Genomic DNA, 17,448 nt, shown 5'->3' on the forward strand with positions numbered 1-17,448 from the left:
GATTGGCTACCCGGTCGCTGTTGGATCTTCGCCCCGCCCTCGCCCTGCGGAACGGTCCGCTGCATTCTGAGAGTCGTAGTCCGCGGCCCTGGCCCAATGCACACGCGCAGTCTGATCTGACGCCATCGCGCCGAGCTCCTAGCGGCTGGAACGGGCCTGAGACCGCTACGCAAGGGTTGGGTCTGGCCGGCGGCAGCAGGGTGCTACGACGTGCTTTTCCCGAGCGGATCGTAGCGGTCCTGCCAGTGCGCGCCGCGCAGCTTTGTTCGGAGGTGACCTGCTGTGGGGGCAGGGAGAGACCCCGGGTGGGGGAGGGGAGGGAGGGATTCTGGGGTGGGGGCCAGCGTCGGGGGAGGGAAGGAGACTGGGAGCCCCTGGAGTGGGAGTGAGGTGGGGGGTGCGATTCCCCCGAGGGAGGGGCGAGGGGAGCTGAGAGGCCACAGGTGGAGGGGCATGGCTACCCCTGGATGTGGGAATGGAGAAGGGTTGAGGGCATCCTCCTGTGGCCTGGGAGAGGGAGGGGATTACGAGAAGGGACCTAAAGGTTGAGAGTGCCCTTTAGGGGTGGGAGCGGGGAGGAGGCTGAGGTACCCTGTGTGCGTCCAGCTGAGCGAGGGGGAGGTGCGGAGCCGCCCGAAGTGGGGCGTGGGGGAAGGGGTTGTCTCTGCCCCCGGCTCCCTGAGGCCTTCGAACGCCCTGCAGCCTGGGGTTGGTTTCACTTTGAATTAGATGTGTCTGTTCCTGTTCTAGGACCCCGTTGGTGGGCGAAGAAACCCAAGAGATGGGCAAGAATGACTCCCTGATGCTGCTCCTGGAGGAGCCGGCAAGGGGACTGGGGAAGACTGAGGATATTGTTCAGACCTTTTATTTAAAACAAAAAACAAACAAAAAAGTTCAGAAGAGTTCTAAGGAAAGGTCTTAGAACTGCATGTTTTTTGGTCATATTCTCCTGTTAGTATTTTGTTTTCTGTGTACATCACCGTGTCTTCTCATTCCGTCACCTTGTCTTCTCATTCCACTCTTCCTCCTCCTCTCCCTCAGCCTGCCCTTCCCTCCTCCCTCCTCCCTCCTCCCTCCTCAGCCTCTCCCCTCTCACAGTCTTGTGTCACCGCTGACCCCCAGGAGGCTCAGCTGGACAGCCCCACCGTCCACCTCTCCATACCAGGGTCTGGTCCCCCATTGCCCCAGCCAACTCAACAACGTCCTGTACCTTTTCTGGTCTAGGACTAGTGCAGGGCCACATGTAAATTGTTGTTTCTCTGCATGTTCTTTGGGTATGTGAATTCCTGTCTTTTGAGTTCCCTTTGAGGCTTTGGGAAGCCCAGGCCAGTTATGTAGGACCTTTATTGATTTGGGTCTGTCCTCGAGAGTGGATCCAGAGTTTGCAGTCTTGGAAGGAATCATAGAAGACAACAGATTAGTTAAAGATGATCCTTGGTCCATGTTTTTTCCTTCTAAAGGCACTATTTCCTCCCTTTATTTTTATTTTTATTTTTATTTTTTAAAGATTTTATTTATTTATTCATGATAGTTACACAGAGAGAGACAGAGAGGCAGAGACACAGGCAGAGGGAGAAGCAGGCTCCATGCAGGAAGCCCGACGTGGGACTCGATCCCGGGTCTCCAGGATCGTGCCCCAGGCCAAAGGCAGGCGCCAAACCGCTGCGCCACCCAGGGATCCCTATTTCCTCCCTTTATAATGAATATGTAATTACTGGGTGACTCCCAGAGCCCCTCTATATCCTCAGTCACCTTAGATAAGCATGTGGGGAGAGGGGGAAGTAGGGCAGGGCAGGCCTGGAGATAGAGCTGAGGAGTTAGGATTCAAGCTTGAGCTCTCCTTAGCCTGGTGTGAAAGGGATTTGCGCTCAGGAGGCTCACAGCACTTGGGGACCTCTCAGCTCACCTGCCCATCCACTCCCTGCCCCCTCAAGGCTTCCTCTGTATCCCAGGACTTGTCTGTGAAGGGAGCCTAAGCTCCAGGAAATTTCCATCCCCATTTGAGGCAAATCTTGGATGGCCCCAAAATGTGTGTGTGATGGGGCTTAGAAGGGAATGACCGACTGACTGCCTGGTGATTGAGCCAGGAGGAATTTGGGCAATGGGGAATTGCCTTACTCAAGGACACTGGGGACGGGAAGTTCTGGGGGTCCCTGCCCAGCAAGAACATCCTTGCAGCAGCATGACCAGGTTGTGAAGCTCTGATGAAGGAAGGTGAGACCTGTGCAGCCACATATTAGTGACTTGAAAGTAACTTTATGGAGACAAATATCTGCAGAGAATGACCATGCCTGTGGCATCCTAAGAAAACCAAAATCGCTTGCGTAACCACACATATGCCTGTATGCCATGTAGAGTTCCATGTGTCCTGTGCCTGTTGGAATAAGTATGGCTGTGCCAGCTGGGTGGAGCTGGCAATAGTTCTCTTGCTAGGTGAGGCTCTTGATTAGCTAGTGGCAGAAACATGGTTAAAGAATAGAGTCTGGAAGGCCAAGCAGCAGCCTGTTTGGTCATGGGGGCACGGCAGCCCAGGGCATACAGGTCCTTTGGCTGCTTTTATCACATGGTGAAGTTAGTCATAACTAGAGTGGCTGTCCTGCATTTGCCACTCATGGCTCTAGCAGAGTGACTGCAGGAGGGCATTTCTAATCCTGAGGTAGGGAAGGAAGCTTTTTATAAACAAGTTTTGGGACACAGAAATTTAGGGAAAAAGAAAAGCAAATTTGGCAATAAATATTAGAACCTTAAAGCTAAAACAGCACAAACTGAAAAGCCACAGAGCTGGACACTAGTAAGACCAAGCTGTACAGAGACCACTTTACTTACCTATAAGAAAGGGAGCTGTAAAAAAAATGCCATCAGAAACCAGGCAGGTGACCCACAGAGTGCAATGAGTGTGTGATATGGTCTGAGGGTCCCCAGTGCAGAGGTGAGGAGGGGGCACCCACTACTATAGTGGGTGGCAAGGGTTAGGTTGCCTCCTATGAGTTGCTGCGGGTCACAGCACATGTCCAGTGGTCCAGGTATCCCACTTCTACAATTACCTTCCAAATATATCTCCAACCTGATCCCAGATAGACGGATATGAGGATAATGGCAACAGAAATTAAGTATAGTTAGTATGCCTCTTAATAGAGAACTGGCGCCAATTAGAAATAATTTATGTATTTGCGCCTCAGTGGCACAGTTGGTTGAGTGTCTGACTCTCGATTTCTGCTCAGGTTGTGGGATGAAGCCCTGTGTGGAGCTTCATGCTCAATAGGGAGTCTACTTGAGGTTCTCTCTTCCTCTGTCCCTCTACCCTCTTGGGCTCTCTCTAAAATAAATGAGGTTTTTTTTTTTTTTTTATAAATGAATTAAAAAAAATTTATGCAGTTAACAAATGCTGAGCCAGGCACTGCCCAGAGGCTTGCCTGTGAATAGCCTCTGCTCTCCTGGGGATACATTCCAGAGGAGGAGGCTGCAGATAAGCAGCTAAGAAAGAGGGAGTGAGGTGGAGGTGGAAGGAAGGTCTCCTTGGGGGGCCCTCTCAGAGCCCAGACCTGTGTGGGACAGGAAAAGAGTGCTCTAGGGAACAGGGTGGGGTGAGGTAGGGGTGTGGGAGGGGAATGGAGGAGGGAGAGTGAGGGGGTGGTAGTGGCACAGCACAGCTCTCTTTTCCTGGAGGGAAACGGGAACTCTGTGTGGCATGTCTTCTGACAACTGTCTAGCTTCTGAGAGGGGGAGCAGTAGGCCCTTGGCCCTCTGCCAACCTTTTTTTCCCCTCTATTTTTAAACAGCTTTATTGAGATACCATTGCCTGTGTAAAGTGCAATTCAGTAATTGTTCGCATTTTCAGAGTTGTACAACCAACACCACACTCTGTTTTAGAACATTTTAGCACTCCAGGAAGAAATGGCTGTGCCCGTTAGCAGTCCCTCTGACCCAGACCCCCTCCTCTGTCCCTTGCAACCACTGAGCTACTTCCCATCTTTGTGGATTTGCCTATTCTGGGCACTCCATATAACTGGAATCAAACACCCCCACAGCTACAACGTCCTTGGGCCCTGCCCTGGTGAAATGTTAGAGCACTTCTTCACTTTCATTGGAGGAGGTCATTGATGCCCAGTCCCATATTGCAGTTTTCTCTGTAAAAGTGGGATTGCTGAGAAAACATCCTCACCACAGCTTTGATCACACAGATTTCTCGAATTCCTCAGATGTGTTTGGAAGAAAACCGTTTCTTTGATTCAGCCAAGGAGAGCATTCTCACTGGGTTTGGGTACAGCTCTTGTCTGGGATGTCTCCCTCCCAGTGGGGTTTGTGGTTCTTCTGGTTATTAAGGGAGAAGTGCAGACCCAACAGGGTCTGGGAGGAGCTGGAGTTCATGTACCTGTGTGTTCACAGCCAATGAAAGCATCATGAGCCCAGAGCCAACAGCTGGAGGCCTGGCCAGTAGCGGCCTGCCAGGTTCTGTCCTCCAGCTTGCTCACTGTTTGCCAACAGTTACAGTCAAGAAATTTCACCTAAATATCCCAAATCTCACTTCTCATGAATGATTCCACTACCTGTCAGGGTCAGCTGGGGGTAGGGAGAGGGCCGAGCAGGTAATGAACTTCCAGGACCTAAATTCCAGTCTCCTCTCTCCCCCCACCATTGTACCCTACTCCTGGCCAATGTATACCTCCCACCTGGTTCTGTGGGTGGGCCAGGCAACCTCTGCAGTCCTGTGCCATTTCCAGAAATAGATATTGTTGACCAGTGATCTACAATTGGTCCTCGGAACAAGGTGAAGGTTAGGGCATAGTCCAAAATCTGTGTATAACTCTTGACTTCCCAAACACTTAACTACTAGTAGTGTGCTGTTGACTGCAAGCCTTACTGATAACATAAACAGTTGGTTAACACATTTTGTATGGGGATGCCTGGGTGGCTCGGGGCCTGATCCCAGGATCCAGGATCAAGTCCCACATCGGGCTCCCTGCATGGAGCCTGCTTCTCCCTCTGCCTGTGTCTCTGCCTCTCTGTCTGTGTGTGTCTCATGAATAAATAAATCTTTAAAAAATATTTTATATATAACACGTTTTATATACTGTATTTTTACAGTAAAATATTTGTAATTTTAAAGAGAATGCATTTACAGTATTCTACTGTATGCATTTATTTTTTTTAAGATTTTATTTATTTATTCATGAGAGACACACGCACAGAGAGAGGCAGAGACACAGGCAGAAGGAGAAGCAGGCTTCATGCAAGGAGCCCGATGTGGGACTCGATCCTGGGTCTCCAGGATTACACCCGGGGCTGCAGGTGGCACTAAACCACTGCGCCACTGGGGCTGCCCTATACTGTATGCATTTAAAAAAAACTGACAGTAGGTGGACCCATGCCCTTCGAACCTGTATTGTTCAAGGGTCAACTGTATTTTTAGTTGTCTTGAGAGGAGCAATCATGATACCGCCCACTTCCAAACATGAAAGGAGGTCTGAGATACACCCAAATCTGGCATAATAATCACATGTTTCGAGTATGCATTGTTGGAATGAGTTTAGTAATGTTTTAAGATCTTTAAAAGTGAGATCATCCTGTAACTTTTCTTTTAGCTGTGACTGAGTTTGTTTGTTTGTTTTTAATATTTTATTTATTCATGAGAGAGAGAGAGAGATGCACAGACACAGGCAGAGGGAGAAAGCAGGCTCTGTGCAGGGAGCCCGATATGGAACTCGATCCTGGGTCTCCAGGACCACACCCTAGGCTGAAGGTGGCCCTAAACCGCTGGGCCACCCAGGCTGCCCTGAGTTTTTTTGTTTTTTTTTTTAACCTGATAGCAGTCTTACAAAATGAGTTTCCATCTCCTACTTTTTATGTTAATTTTTGTCTGTAAAAGTATAAAACTCTACTGATACTTAGCAAGCAGATGGCTTGGAAATAATTCTGCATGGACTCGGGTTTGGTGGGTGGGGCTGATGAGCTCAGAGGACCCTGCTTGTTCTCCTTTGGAATGGATGACCCATTACTGGCTTCTCACTGTGTAGGCATCTTTGTCTGTCCTGTGCAGGTCTGGATTCTGGCTGAGATCCAAGAGCATCCCGCTGTCCCTGTTGTCTCCCTTGCAGCTGCAGTTACGTGAATTCACCCTCCATCACACGTGCTCTGTCCCTGGGTAGCCCTATTTCCCAGTGCAGGTTTGGAAAGATGTTGCCTTTGGAGAAAGCCTTTGCCACCCCCAGGAGCTCCCTGACTACCCCAGAACTGCCCATGCTAGGATCAATAGCTGGAGACCAGCAGGAGGAACCCAAGACGGCCCTTGGGAAGGTTCCTACCAACCTTGAGTTCTCCCGGCTGAATTTCCGGAACTTCATCTACCAGGAAGCAGCTGGGCCCCACCAGGCCCTGACCCAGCTGTATGAGCTGTGCCGCCAGTGGCTGCAGCCTGAGGTGCATTCCAAGGAGGAGATACTAGAGCTCCTGGTCCTGGAGCAGTTCCTAAGTGTCCTGCCTGACAAAGTACGGCCCTGGGTGGTGGCTCAGCATCCTGAGAACTGCAAGAAGGCCGCCTCCCTGGTGAAGGACCTTACCAAGGCCCTAGAAGAGCCAGGTGAGGCAACTACCCCAGAGGAGAGTACACCATGGAAGAAATGTGAAGGAGCGTGGTCAGTCTGGAAGCAGTAAAATTGACAGCATAGAGCCCAAACTCTAGTCAGTGGCTTACCTGAGAGTTGAGTCCCTCCCTATATAAGAAGCTTGGAAGTGAGCAGTCCTGAGCTGGGGGGTAGCTTCTCAGCAGGGAATACAGCCCCGCCACCCTGCCCAGACTTGCCTCATGAGCCAGGAAGGCTTCTGGGGTACCTGCCCTTACATCTGCCTTCCAAATATAAGGAAGCAGGGAGGAACCAGCTCTTTAAAAACCAAGTAAATGTTCTGGGCATTTGTTTCTGCCCCCCTTCAGTATGGTAAGAAGAGGAGCACTGGGGGTAGGTGGGCAGAGTCTCTTTCACATCTGAGGGTGGGACCTGAGGGACTGGTGGTGATGGGGGCCTGGAATCTTGGGCTCAAAGTCAGAAGCTTGTGTCCATGTCCACCCCCTGCAGGTTTATTGTGTCATTCTTAGCACATCTCTCAATTTTGGGCTTCCCCGCCCCTCGAGTATAAGCAGGGATGCTGTTGAGTCTCCCATGGGGCTGTCTACAGCTTTGAGCAAGGGGGAGTGTGGGGAGCATGCTGAGCATTTGTTGTCTGTTATTACCAGGTGGGCCCATGAGGGCCAGTGAAGACCTGGAACCCAACGAGACCCAGGCACCTCCTGACACCTGTGAGTGACCAATTAGCCCTTGGGCAGATATTGGCCTTGGTTTGGTTGGTGGAGAGTGGGAGGGAGTCACCATGCAGATTATCATGGGAGCCAGAGGGAGGCCAGATAACCAAGGCCTCAGAGTCTGTGCTGACTTCTTCTGTAGGCTCTGGTCAGGGTAACGAGTATTTATAATTAAATTTGTTTTCAAAGATTATACAAATCATATATGGTTTACTATAAATAGTGAAAAGCATTGAGATACAAAGAAAAAAATAATAATCTCTCCTCCGCACATGCCCCCTAAAACTAAAGGAGCCTCCAGGTTTATGTTCCTTCATGTGTTTCTGTACATCTCTTACATGCACACATATCTTACCCACAAGTCTGCTCAGAGGGTTTGTGGCCAGTTTCCCTGCAGATGATGTACTACTGCAGCCTGAGCCTGAGCTCACGCTGTTGGCATAGAGCAATGTCTTCCCCACCCAGGCCCCTCCAGGCTGTGGCCAGATTCCCAGTGCCATGTCCTTACTTTGATAGCATTTCACAGGATCTGCCCTCTTTGTCTTGGAGTTGCAATTTACTGCCATTAAGGTTCTTCCTCTTCCTGTAAATGTGCTGTAAAATGGGCTCAGGCCTGTACCTAGTGTCTGTGTAGATGGGTTCCTCGGGATCACTGCACAAAGGACATTTCTGCATGGCTTTATAGAAGTTTTGTAACACATACGGGCACATGGGCACATGGGTACCCATTTCGCCACATCTGTACCAGCACTGTATGTCATTGCTGTCTAAGATTGCCAACAAGCTGATGGATATGAAAGTGTTATCTGCTTTGTGGCTTTAGTTCACATTTCTGGGACCCCTACTGACCTTGAGCTTCTTTTTGCTTTCTTCTTGGTTCGTTCTGCTCTGTCAGTTGAGGACAGTTGTCAGGTCCCTTGAGCCTGGGACCTGCTGTGCATGAGCACTCGGACCTCCCTTCTTAGTCTGAGAACTCTTCACTCTTTTTCTTGTGCAAGGTGGGGGCTCCCTCACTGGTTTGGACTGCCCAGCTGTATAAAAGCAGTCTTCTCAGCTTTGTCTCCCCTTCTCCCAGCTTGTCCCACTCCAGACCCTGTGCTTCTAGAACAGGGGTGCATCGGCAACGAGAAGACTGAAGAGGCCAACCCCGCAAAGGTTGAACCGAAGGTGGGTGAGGTCTGTCTTGTCCAGGGGCTCATGGACCAGTTCCCAAGGAGGAGGATCTGTCACCCTAACTTGCTAGGGTGTCTCCTGCCCCCATCATGAATAGGCCACCAGCTGCATGGGAGGAGCTTGGGGGGTGGACTGAGATTCCAGGGCTGGGCACTGAGGCTGCTGCCTCTCCAGGAAACCAAGAGATGAACCCGGCCAATGGTGGGGATGAGGTAAGGAGAGGTCTCTGGGAGGGGTCCACATGCTGTCATTGCCCCCATGGGACTATTGGGCAGGTGGTCTTTTTATTTTTTAAGATTTTATTTATTCATGAGAGACACAGAGAGAAAAAGAGTCAGAGACACAGGCAGAGGGAGAAGCAGGCTCCATGCAGGGAGCCCAACGCAGGACCTGATCCTGGGTCTCCAGGATTAGGCCCCAGACTGAAGGTGGTGCTAAACCACTGAGCCACCTGGGCTGCCCCAGGTGGTCCTTTTCTGTTAGCTCCCTACCCACTAACCCAGTTTGTGGCAACTCCCTGGCCCTTGTCCCTCTGGCCGTGACTAGTGCACCGTTCATTTCTTCCGAGGTGCACTGTTGCTGCTAGCCACAGCCACCTCCTTACTTCCTGCTGTGCCAGCTGCCCCCATCCTGCAGGCTCCCCTCCTCACTCCCATGCCCCTTGCCCTTCTGTGGGCCTGGCTTTGCCCTTTCCTCTGCTTCTCCTGAGGGCAGCAAGCATGGCTGTCCTGGTCACCCCTGTCTCCTGGGTGCTGGCCTAGGGCACGTGTGATGTTCAGGCATAGAGGAGATAGAAGACTTTGGGGTCTTCTACAGCAGTGGTTCTCAGCCAGGGTGGTTTTGCCCCTCTGGGGGACATTTGGTGATGTCTAGGACAGCTTTGCTTGTTGCTACTTCTGTGGAGGAGGAGGTGCTGCTGACATCTGGATTGAAGAGATCAAGAAACATCCTCCAGTGCCCGGAACAGGCCCTGCTGAAAGAGTCCTTAGCGCTGAAGTTGAGAAACTCTGCCCTCTTAACCTGGGACTGCGTCCAGGACCTGCAGGGTGGTGGGTGGTAACCCCTAGGATGATGCCACCCCCGTTGTGCTCACCTTGACCGTGGGACCAAGGACCCACCCTTCTATGCATGGGAAAGTTCAGCCATGGTGGTGCTGCCATTTCAGAAGTTGACGTTCCCGGAGGTGCCTCTGTACCTGGGAGAATGGGGCCACCTGGACCCGGCAGAGGAGAACCTGAAGGCTTTCCGGAAATTGCTCCTGTGGGGTAAGAGCTGTCCCCACGGCCTCACGCAGCCCCTCCATCCTTTTCCAAAAGCATTGGCCTAGGGGATTCCAACTCCCACGTGGGGCTTTGGTTAAGGCCCCCTAGGGTGTTTTTTTTTTTTTTTCTTTTTAAGATTCTATTTATTTGTTCATGAGAGACACAGAGAGAGAGAGAGGGGCAGAGACACAGGCAGAGGGAGTCCAGCTCCATGCAGGGAACCTGACATGGGACTCAATCCCAAGTCTCCAGGATCAGGCCATGAGCCGAAGGTGGCACTAAACTGCTGAGCCACCCAGGCTGCCTTATTTATTTATTTATTTATTTATTTATTTATTTATTTATTTATTATTTATTTATTTATTGCCCCATAAGGTTTTATATGTATTAGACAGTGAAGGAGTTTGCTGAGGTCCCCACCTTGGCCCTGCTCTTCCCAGTCTACACATTCAAGTCCTGCCAGAGCCCTAGCTTTTTGAGTTCAGGCCCTGCTCTGGGACCTGAAACTTCTGGATATGGAAAGGCCTCCTGACCCCATTATGTCGACTTTCCCATCCTTCTTGGTGCAGAAATGGAGACTTTTGGCTTTCTTGGGTCTTTCCTGTTGTGTGGACATCTGTGCCCACGGCACAGGTGCCATCACTGCCCTTAATTAAGGTTGCAGTTTTCTGGTTTTTTCTGACTGTTCTCTCTTAAATTTCCCCCGCTCCCTGTTGGCCCTTCTGGCTCTGCCTCAGGAGACCCTCTTCTTCACTCCTTCCCCAGTGTTGTGGGAGCCCCTGGCTCTCCAGGGCTCCATGCAGGGCAGCTTTGGCGGGTGTCCCAGGGCAGAGGAGATGATGGAGGCTGCAGTACTCACCTGGCCAGCCTGTGGGATTTGACTTTGCATTGTTGGCTATTTTCCCTTCTGGTTTCAACATCTCTTTCAGTTTTTGTTTTTGTTTTGTTTTGTTTGATCCTACTCAGGGTATCAGCTTGCCCAGCCTGACGATACCTGCAGAGTGGAGACAGAGGAACTTCGTTTAGTTGAAACAGAACCCCCAGAAGGCGGCTTCTCAGGTGAGATCCGAGAGCTGTGGTCAGGCCAGGGCGGAGGGTGTGCCTTTCTTTCTTTTAGAGGCTATTGGAAATTCCTTACAGCTCCATTGGTCTCAGCAAAGATCTCCAGTTTGACCTCACTGTTCTCTCACCCTGTGTCCCATATTTTTGCCACCCCCACCCCAGGTGTCAGAGCAGGAGGCAGGTATCCAGCTATTTTAATGATCTGTTTCATAATAGCCCAAAACTTAGTCACTTGAACAACAACAGTGTTGATTGTTACAATCCTGTGGATTGATTGGGATTGGCTGGACACCTGTTTTCCCTTTGGTGGCTGCTGGGCCATGTACACAGCCATAGTAATCTGGAGGCTTGACTAGGCCATGACCGTGGGACCAAGGACCCACCCTGGGTCCTGGGTGGCCTCACTCAACCAGTGGCCGTTAGTGCTGGCTTTTCACTGGGAACTCAGCTGAGGCCTTCAGCCTGGGCTCTCCATGTTGCCTCTCCAAGTGGCCAGCTTGGGCTTCTTCACAGCATGGCATCTGGGTTCATAGAGGGAGCATTCCAGGAGGGTAAGTGCCATTGTGCAGGTGCTTTGCAAGCGTTGGCTTGTGTCCTGCATTCTTAATGTCCCACAGACCACAGACCACAGAAGGTCAGGTGGGCAATCCAGTGTGCTGGTGTGTGTGTGTGGCAGTGAATCCCAAGGGCCTGAATCCCAGGAGGCATGCTTCATTGGGTACCCCCAGTGTAACACGTTTGTTTACTCTGCAAAGGCTTATTTGGCCCTTCCTGGTGAGAACACAGGCTCCCCCAGCTCATGCTCCATTGCTAGTGTCCACTCACTCATGGTTCAGGGTGGCTACTACAGCTCACATCCACAGCTGCAGGAAGGAGGAGACCCCTCCCTACCCCTTAACACTTGTGCACACGTCCCTTTGGCCAGAACTCAGTCACTTCAGCTGCAAGACATGGTTGGAATGACTGTCTTCAGGCAGGCAGTTGTGAGTTCAGGATTGCCAAAGAAGGCAAAGCAGATGGGGGACACATGGTAGTCTTCTGAGTGATCTTGTTTAAATCCATTGCCCCTAGGTTTGTGGAGAGAATTGGCTGATGGTGTGCATCCAGAGCACTCCTTGTATCTGCACCCACTTCCCCCTTTCTCCGCTTTCCATCCTGCCCCTTCTGAGTCTCTGGCCTTTGCCTTTTGTTAGTGTTCCTGCTCACATTTCCTTATGAGTTCCTTATGAGTCCTGGGAATTGGGACTACTCACATTATGACCTTGTTTCAGGTGGCAGGAGGTGGCAGGAAGGCAGAGAGAACATGTGTGAGACGCTGATGGAGAGGCTCACGAGGGAAATTCTTGTTTGCCCCCTAACGGGTGCTGCCCCGGAGGAAGAAGAGCAGATGCAGAAGGCTCTGGATCCTCAGGAGGGGGATCCAGGCCCTGTCACCATAGCCCACAGGCGGTCAGTAATCCGAGAGCCAGTCCAGGACAGGGCCACAGCTGGGGAGAGCCTCACTGTGCCTGTAATGCCAGGCACCTCGCACCAAGGCCTTGGAAGGAAGAGGCCCCACCCAAAGGATGTGGGTGGGCAGGGCCCTGAGTGTGTCTCCAGTGTAATCAACCACCGGCAATACCACGTGAAGGAGCCTAATGCAGCTGGCCGCAGTGCAGGGTCCCCAGCCAGGCAGGACCAGGATACCTCTGCTGCAGGCTCCCCTGCTGCTGATGAGCCTGGGGCATCCCGAGGGAAGCCCTACGCATGTAGCGAGTGTGGGGAAACCTTTGCGTGGATCTCACATTTCATTGATCATCTTAGAAGCCACAGTGGCAGGAAGCTGTATGCATGCCAGGGCTGCTGGAAGACCTTCCACTTCAGTCTAGCCCTGGCTGAGCACCAGAAGACCCACGAGAAGGAGAAGATCTACGTGTTGGGGAGGGCCCTGGGACCCCCCCCTGCTGCATGTGGACCCCGTGCCAATGGGAGGCTCAGTGGGTTCCCGGGGTGTGTGGCAGGTGATGGTCCCGTGCAGTCTGCGGCGCAGAGATGAGCCGCTTTGCTTTTAAGTGTCCCTAGTGGGCAACTTTGCCTGCCCAGGATTCCCAAGGATGTCAGGCTCCTTTGAAACCCTTGTGTGGCTTCTTGCAGTGTCTGTGTGGATGTAAGTCTGTCTGTTTTCTAAATGAGCTAATGTGGCTAAAGCACTTAGAACCCAGGAAGGGCCCTCGGGAAGCCCTTCTCTCCTTGTAAACACACCCATGCGGATGCCCACATGCAACCATGAGTTGTCAGGTGTGAAAGAAGATTCCCCTTTCTTCCATAGCCATTTTAGCACCACCCACACTTCGGAACATTTGTCGTTGTGCAAAGTGTAGAGTTGCCTTAAAGTGTGTGATCTGCCAGCTCTTGAAGTTAGCCTTGTTTCTCTCCCTCCTGTTCGAGCTCCCCAGGGCTTCTGTCCAAACTGTTTGGTCCTTTCATAAACACCCAATGTCAAGTTCACTTCTGAATCCTCAATAGCAAACTGTTCCCTGGTTAATGCACGTGTCTACATATGTGGAGTGGCTAAACAAAGATCACAAAAATGCTTGGAGCCTACTAACAGTGTTTTCAAACCATGTGTTTCAGCCCATTAGTGAATTGTGAAATCAAATTGATGGCCACCGGCATTACAAAACTGAAGTAGAATTAAATAGGTAAAAATTCATCACGTAGTAAAGGCAAATATTGTTTTGTGAAACTTTTCAGCCATATATCTACCTGGTTACAATGTAAGATGTATTTCTCACTCAGAGGCTGGAGGGTCATGATCAGACCAGGCTGAAAACACCAGTAAAGTTTGATGAGATGTGTCTGCCTGGGCAAGCAGAACTTTACTCCTTGGGCTACATAAGGTGATCTTGATTTTTGCATCTAATCTCAGATTACAGCATAGTTTCTGTTGCCTGAGCATAAACTTTTAACTGCTTCTTGTAGATTAAACTGGTGCCTCTTTCTGTCATGGTGTTTGAGCAGGCAGTCTGTTACAATGATGCCCAAATCACAGAAGTTTAACATAATAAAGGATTTATTTCTTGCATTCACATGACAGTCTGTGTTTGTTGCTATTGCTTGTGTGTGGATGGGAGGTAGCTCTGCTTCATGTAGAGATTTGGGGATCCAGGCTCTGTCCCTGTTATGGCTCTGCCCTCTGCTGGACCCCTGGAGCAAATGGTTAAAGCCACACTCGCTCAGCTGGGAGATGACACACATAACTTCCACTCGTGTCCTTGGAGGGACGTCATCTCATGGCCTCAGTCACATGTGGGAGTCTGGGACTGTCTACCTCCTCAACACCCCCATCCTGAGTTGGGTGTGGCTCTGGTAATTTTTTAAAGAGATTTTATTAATTTATGAGAGACACAGAGACAGAAGCAGAGACATAGGCAGAGAGAGAAGCAGGCTCCATGCAGGGAGCATGTGGGACTTGATCCCAGAACCCCAGGATCACGCCCTGGGCCAAAGGCAGGTGCTCAACTGCTGAGCCACCCAGGTGTCCCACTGGTAATTTTTTAAATTAAAAAAAATTTTTTTTAAGATTTTATTTATTTATGACACACATGCAGAGAGAGAGGGGCAAAGACACAGGCAGAGGGAGAAGCAGGCTCCATGCAGAGAGCCTGACGTGGGACTCGATCCCGGGTCTCCAGGATCAGGCCCTGGGCTGAAGGCAGCACCAAACCACTGAGCCACCCGGGCTACCCTGGTAATTTTTTTTAAGATTTTTTTAAATGTATTTGAGAGTGAGAGAACAAGCAGTGAGGAGGGGCAGAGGGAGAGAAAGGGGGAGAGAAGCAGACCCCTACTGAGCAGGAAGCCTGGAGTGGGGTTCAACCCCAGGACCAGAGATCGTGACCTAAGCCAAAGACAGACACTTAAGTGACTGAACCACCCAGGCACCCCGGTAATTCTGTTTTTAAAAACCTGTATTTGCTCTCTGAACTCTTGTTCCCAGCCTAACCCATGAGCTTGCCTCTCTTGCCACAGAGAGGTAACGTCTGAGGCGCATCCCACTTTCAGCTTCAGGGCCACTGGTGGGTCCTTTGTTATCAGAAAGCCCAGCTCTCTTGGGCACCTGGGATTGAGTCCTTTCTGTCTCTCATGAATAAATGAAGACAAGATTTTATTCATTTATTCATGAGAAACACACACACACACAGAGAGGCAGAGACACAGGCAGAGGGAGAAGCAGGCTCCATGCAAGGAGCCTGATGTGGGACTTAATCCCTGGACTTCAGGATCATGCCCTGGGCCAAAGGCAGGCGCTAAACCGCTGAGCCACCCAGGGATCCCCATAAATGAATAAAATCTTAAAAAAAAAAAAAACCCAGCTCTCCATCCGTCCATTTCCCACCTGATGTCTCCCTTAATGCACAGCTAGATGGTGTTCTTGTTTATATTTTTTTCTTGTTTATATTTTTAAATATTTAGAAATAACTTCAAATGTACAGAAAAGGCACAAAAATAATAAAAATCCTCCACCCGAACATTCTCCCCTGCTTACTTGTGATTCCTGTCCCTTGGCCCCCCTCACAGACACCTGGGAGTGCCTGTGGTCCACATTCGTACTGTTGGTGAGGATTCCTTTGCTCACCTAAAAAGTGCTGTCCAATTTCTCCACTTTATGGTTATTTCTTCCCCTTAGCTAGTAAGTAAACTGTGGGGAGACACTTTAAAGTAATGCAAATATCCTGCTTCTCACCTAAATCCACCTCCCCACTCCACCCTATTTATCCTCCATTCTTGCCATGATGGTTGCAAAGTTATTGGTTATCTAACACCAGCCCTCCTTCAGTGGGAAGAAGATGCTTAAAATACCCTTTGTTCCAGACTGAATCCCCCCCAAATTTATCCATTGAGCCCTAACCCCCAATGTGACTATATTTGGAGATAGGGCTTATAGGGATGTTATAAAGGTGGGGCCCTAATCCAATAGGGTTGATCTCCTAATAAGAGGAAGAGCAGAGATTATTCTTTCATCATGTTTGCACAGGAGAAAGGCCATGCAAAGACACAGTGAGAAGGTGGCTATATATAAACCAGGAAGAGAGGTTTCACCAGAAACCAACCATGACGGCACCCTGATCTTGGGACTTCCAGCCAAGAACTCCAGAACTGTGAGAAAGTTAGTTTCTGTGGTTTAAGCCACCCACTCAGTGGTATTATGTTGTGGTAAGCCTGAGCCAACGAATACAGGCCTTCCATCATTATCTGGGTTGAGAGTTTTGCAAATCAGCATCAACAGGTGCAACTGCTTTGGAAAACAAACAGCCCAGTCACACTAAAACCCCACTATGACATTTGTATATTTTGAGTCTTAAGTTTTAGGCGTAGTGATTTCTCTCAAAAAATTAAAACCAAGAGAAAAGCTATATACAATGAGATGCTGAAAGCCTTTCTGGGATTTTAAAATTATAGAGGAAACAAAAAAGGGTAAAATGCACATAAGTGACTAGAAAGACCGTTTGCATGGAGTTAAGTGCCCAATTATAGAGGAACCATCACTTAAATTTTGGTAGAGCCTATTCGTATAGGTAGATTCAAATAAGTAGATTCAAATAGGTAGATTTCTATTCATAGGAATAACAAAGCATTGATGATAAGAAGATGCAGCAACACGGAAGAATAATTTCTGAGTGTAGCTCAGGAAATAGAACACAGATATTCTAACTGTAAAGGATGGTTGATGTCCTCAAATAGCAAATAAAGTGTAAACATGAAAATAGTTGTGTTAGAGTCATGGAACTATGGTTAGTTATTTCTGCTTTAATTCCCTTGAAAATTATTTATAGGGCTTTTATAATAAAATTCACTTTTCACCATTTTAAAAAGAATTCTTCCAATTATGGAAAACTTTAAAAAATATAAAGGGGAAAAAATCTCCCATGTTCCCATCTTATGGGAACTATTACTTTTAACATCTCAGTAGGTTATATATGTTTCAGTAATTGTTCTGTGTATAAGATTTTGGTATGTATGTGTTTGGTGCATATATAAAATCTGTGAGCATTCTCAAAAAAAAAAATCTGTGAGCATTCTCATAAGTGTGTGTGTCCCTCGAGTCTTGAATGAATCAGTGACTTAGTTGTCTGGAGGGTTATAGGAAGACACTGTGGACTTTCTTCATTCAGTCGACTGGCATAACAAGATGGATTGGTGGGTTTCTGATGTGGAGAAAGGCAGGTCCTCTGTTCAGTCTTCTGAATCCAATGCAAAGTCAGGGCTCAAACTATTCCCTCACCCTTGAGGCTACTGGGGCATAGCCACTCTTGGCAACAGTGGGCTCTGGCAGTGAGACCATTCAGGAGGCTTGAGATCAATTCACACTTGCTACATCCTGGCATTTGGAGAACCCGCCTCAAACTGACCAGTCTCAGATCTAACCCACTCCACCCCCAACTAATTTTCACTCACAGTAGAGTTGAAGACCTGCTGTCCTTGGACATGCTGGGCTGTTTCACTACATCTGTGCAGAAGTCCCAGGAGTGGCATCAGTGGAACCTGGGCTCCAGCCAGATTCACTAAGCCTCAGCTCCACACAACTGAGGAGTCTCTCTTCAGGAAAAAAATTCAAAGTTACTAAAATTAAGCACTTGGCCTTCAAAGGGTTGCAAAAACAGTGAAGGAGGACCT

The 17,448-nt window shown here is 49.5% G+C and overlaps 1 protein-coding gene across 5 annotated transcripts; it reads left to right on the top strand.

The window, feature by feature from the left end:
- The first annotated feature begins 52 nt into the window (after positions 1-52).
- ZSCAN18 (zinc finger and SCAN domain containing 18) lies at positions 53-13,859 on the top strand. Of its 5 annotated transcripts, none has more exons than XM_072812115.1 (8): positions 53-272; positions 751-2,214; positions 6,038-6,577; positions 7,229-7,291; positions 8,370-8,461; positions 9,633-9,732; positions 10,696-10,788; positions 12,063-13,859. In XM_072812115.1, exons 3-8 carry the CDS (start codon positions 6,175-6,177, stop codon positions 12,824-12,826), a joined length of 1,515 nt encoding a protein of 504 aa, XP_072668216.1. In that variant the 5' UTR covers positions 53-272; positions 751-2,214; positions 6,038-6,174; the 3' UTR covers positions 12,827-13,859. The 5 variants fall into 5 exon arrangements, with proteins under 5 accessions (XP_072668216.1, XP_072667622.1, XP_072666500.1 ...); XM_072811521.1 differs by having other exon boundaries at positions 751-951; XM_072810399.1 differs by having other exon boundaries at positions 751-951; positions 6,096-6,577.
- Positions 13,860-17,448: the final 3,589 nt, after the last annotated feature.

The sequence above is a fragment of the Canis lupus genome, chromosome 1, assembly GCF_048164855.1.
Source record: "Canis lupus baileyi chromosome 1, mCanLup2.hap1, whole genome shotgun sequence".
In the NCBI taxonomy this organism is placed as follows: Eukaryota; Metazoa; Chordata; class Mammalia; order Carnivora; family Canidae; genus Canis; species Canis lupus.

Excerpts from the sequence above, each read along its gene's own strand:
- ZSCAN18 (XM_072810399.1), top strand. The coding sequence starts at position 929 with ATGTTTTTTGGTCATATTCTCCT. Across the intron at positions 6,578-7,228 it reads CAAGGCCCTAGAAGAGCCAG|GTGGGCCCATGAGGGCCAGT; the intron begins GTGAGGCAACTA and ends TGTTATTACCAG. Across the intron at positions 7,292-8,369 it reads CCAGGCACCTCCTGACACCT|CTTGTCCCACTCCAGACCCT; the intron begins GTGAGTGACCAA and ends CCCTTCTCCCAG.